The sequence below is a fragment of the Lipotes vexillifer genome, unplaced genomic scaffold (genome assembly GCF_000442215.2).
Source record: "Lipotes vexillifer unplaced genomic scaffold, Lipotes_vexillifer_v1.1 scaffold611, whole genome shotgun sequence".
NCBI lineage: Eukaryota > Metazoa > Chordata > Mammalia > Artiodactyla > Lipotidae > Lipotes > Lipotes vexillifer.
In genome coordinates this window covers 556,450-559,619 of record NW_006785619.1, presented here as the reverse complement: position 1 = coordinate 559,619, position 3,170 = coordinate 556,450, and the positions used below count along the sequence as shown (strand labels likewise).

General features: G+C 55.1%; 1 protein-coding gene across 1 annotated transcript in view; it reads left to right on the top strand.

The window, feature by feature from the left end:
* The first annotated feature begins 1,565 nt into the window (after positions 1–1,565).
* ASGR2 (asialoglycoprotein receptor 2) overlaps positions 1,566–3,170 on the top strand; it is a 14,312-nt gene continuing 12,707 nt past the window's right edge. The window contains exon 1 of the mRNA XM_007457736.1: positions 1,566–1,716. Coding sequence (XP_007457798.1) covers positions 1,593–1,716 — 124 coding nt within the window. The 5' untranslated portion in view covers positions 1,566–1,592. The remainder of the gene's footprint in view (positions 1,717–3,170) is intronic.

The window sequence follows — 3,170 nt, the reverse complement described above, 5'->3', positions numbered from 1 at the left end:
CAGGAATGCCAGGCTATTGGAGTGTGTGGCTACTTCCTGTGTGTCAGAAAGTTACCCCAAGAAAAGCACAGGCCTCTATCCCAAACCCTTTTCAGCACAAGGGGAAACACAGGCAGCTTTATAAAAGGAACTCTGCCCGTAGCCTGCAGCTAAGTTTGGTGAGGATCAGAAAATGAGGGACGAAAACCTGGTTTTCTTTCCCAAGCTATTGTTCGCGCGAGAGTAGACGGTGAGTTCGCGCGAGAGTAGACAGCGAATTCGCGCGATAGTAGACGGTGAGTTAATCACGCTTCTCAGTTCTTGGAGGCACGTCTTCCTCACAACCCCGTCTGATGGTATGCCTTTTTTCTTCTTTATACGGTTTTGCCTCCCAATTTCCCTACCCACCTCCACCCGGGTCAAGTCACTTAATCTCCCCAAGGCTTTATTTCCTCCTCTGTGAAGTGGGAACAGCAGAAGACCCACCTTCTGGGGTGAGAGTTACCTGAGGAAAGGTCTTTGGATCATTCAGCCCCATGGCTGGGTGTGAGGACCGAGGTTTGTGTTGCCAGGGCCACAGAAGGGGCTTATTTATGAGGTTGAACCTCTCCTGCCCACTGCCTTCTGAAGGGATGCTCTTCCCTCCTTCCCTCAAACTTTGGGTCCCTGAGGGACTTTACTCCCCTCCTGGAGAGTGAGGCCATCTGGCCCAGAGCCGGGGAGCCTGGTGGCAGACGCAGCGGGACGCGGCGGGGTGCGCCTAGGCTCAGATGCCGGATTGGGCAAGAGCACAGAAGCGAGCCCTCTGATCCTGGTCAGGGATATCTGCCCAACAATTCTGGGAAATTCAGAGGCGGGAAGTGAAAGGGGGGAGGGGCAGAGGGGGAAGAGCCAACTGCACCCCGGCCCCTCCTGGCCTGGCCCCCTTCCAAATGTGCCGTGAGGAGTGAGGTGACTTGCTTGTGGCGGGAAAGCGGACCAAAGAGACCCCTTCTCTGTGAGGGACAGAGACAGTCCTGCCCCCCGCCCCCATCACGCTTTGCCTGAGTTCCAGCCACTTCTGTTTACCGTCCAAAGTCCCAGCCAGGGGCAGGAGATGCCAGGTTAGAAGCACTTGGACACTCAGACACACGGGTTCAGGGCCCTCGCCTGGACCGGCCCCCTCCCCTTCCTTTCCTCTGTGAGCACCACCTGCTCCACTTCTCCTGGCTGAAGCCCCTCCTTCACCCTGGGGCTTGGGCTGCCTGGGAGACTGGAGAATCGGCCCTCCAAACCTGTAGCAGGTAACCAAGGTCGGGAGGCAGGCGGGACCGGGGATGTCTGGGATTAAAGAGACCCTGGTTCAGAGAGAGTGGGGGGCTGATGGGAAGATGTGGGGTGATTTGGAACATATGGAGGGGAGGCTCCCGGCCATGTCAAGGCCCAAGCATCTCCTGAGGAAGGATGGGGCCCAGCTGTATTTCAGCCCCACACTTCCCGCCAACCTCAGATCCAACCCAAACAGTTGCCTCGACCTACTATCAGCCTCCACCTGAATTAGCATCTTAGCACAGCATCAAGCCCGAGTTCAGCCCCAGCCCCAGCCCGGGTCCAGCCCCAGCCCAGGACCCAGCATGGCAAGGGACTTTCAGGACATCCAGCAGCTGGGCTCTGAGGAGAACGACCACCAGCTTTGCAGAGGTGAGGGCCCAGGCACTCGCGGGTGCAGTCCCAGGAGAGAAGATCCATTCTGGAAAGGCAAGTGTCTGGTGTCTGGGGCTTCGCTCCACCTTGGTCTAGCTGCTGGTCGCCCTCTGTCCCTCCGAGGTCTCTGTCACATTCACTCTGTGACCAGGGACTGTCCCCTGACCTCACCTCCTTCTCCACCCCCAGGACCCCAAGAAAGGGGTCTCCCCTCTTCCAACCTAAGTAGCGTGTGCCATGTGTGTGTCTGTGTGTGTGTGGGGGGGGTGGGTAGGTGTGTGTTGGAGGGAAATTACAGAGATTCTGGAAGATTCCCACTTACCCCAAGCCCCCTGCCTGGATCCTTCTCTAGCAAATCTTGACCGAAGGCTCCAAGTGTCTGAGGGAAGGTTTTAGGGTGAGAAGGATCTGAGCAATTCTAGGCTGACGGGCTGGAGCTGGGGTGGGGGAGGGGTGTCAGGTGTTCGTGCTGGTGATGGAGTGAAGCTCTGTGGAGACCAGGAGGGGTTGGGACTCGAAGCTCAGGGAGGAAGATTGGTTAGCCTGGGCTGGGAGGAGGGACCTCTCAGTCCTGAGGCTGGCAGACCAAGGGAGGGCAGGTGCTCTTGCAGGTGAGGGTGGGAGCTGGGTAGGGCAGGAACAGCAGGAAGGACAGGTATTCCCACCACACTGGGGTAGCGGGCTGGCAGACTTTTCCACCAGGCAGTAGGCTGCATGGGGAGAGGCCATATCTGTCTACTCCCCTCTGCACCCCCAGGGCCCACGTGCTGCCTGGTATGTAGTGAACACTCAAAAATGATTTTAGATATTGTTGAATCTTCTGAAGACAAGAGGATTCAGTGTTTAAACAGGAGGCTTGGAGAGAGTCTAGAGGTTTTGGATTTCGTGGGAGAGGGGGCTCACCCAAAAAGACCTGGTGGACAGCATTGCAGGGTGAGACGGAGCAGGTGCAACCATCAGTACGTTTCTCTCCAGCAGCCTCTGCTGCCTTCTTGTGGGCTGTGATAAATGGAATATTTATAAATGGAATATTTCCTGCCATATCAATAAACAAAGGATGTCACAGTCATCAACATTGCAACCCTCCAATGTGAGCTGGTGAGCCCTGAGGGCACTCGGGGCTGAAAAGAATACCTGCCATCTAGCAGCCTTCAGACTGCAGCCACTCCCTGCGGTGAGCCCTGAGGAAACTCAGGATGTGAAAATACATGATACTGGCCCCAGATGGCTGAGGTGCATATCAAAGGAATGATTTCAGTGAGCCCAGACCCTTGCATCTTTCCATACATAGAAAAGCGCTACATTTCTTAACTTGAGATATCTGGTTTTCTTTAATTAACAATAATCTTTTGATGTTCCCAACTACCTGCCCTTTGTTGCAAAATCTCTATATATCCTGGCTCCTCCCCTCACCTCCTCGGGGCAGTTTCTCAGAGTTATCTGTCTCCAGGGCTGCAGTCCTCATTTTGCCCCAAATAAAACTGAACTCGAACTTTTTTTTTTTTTTT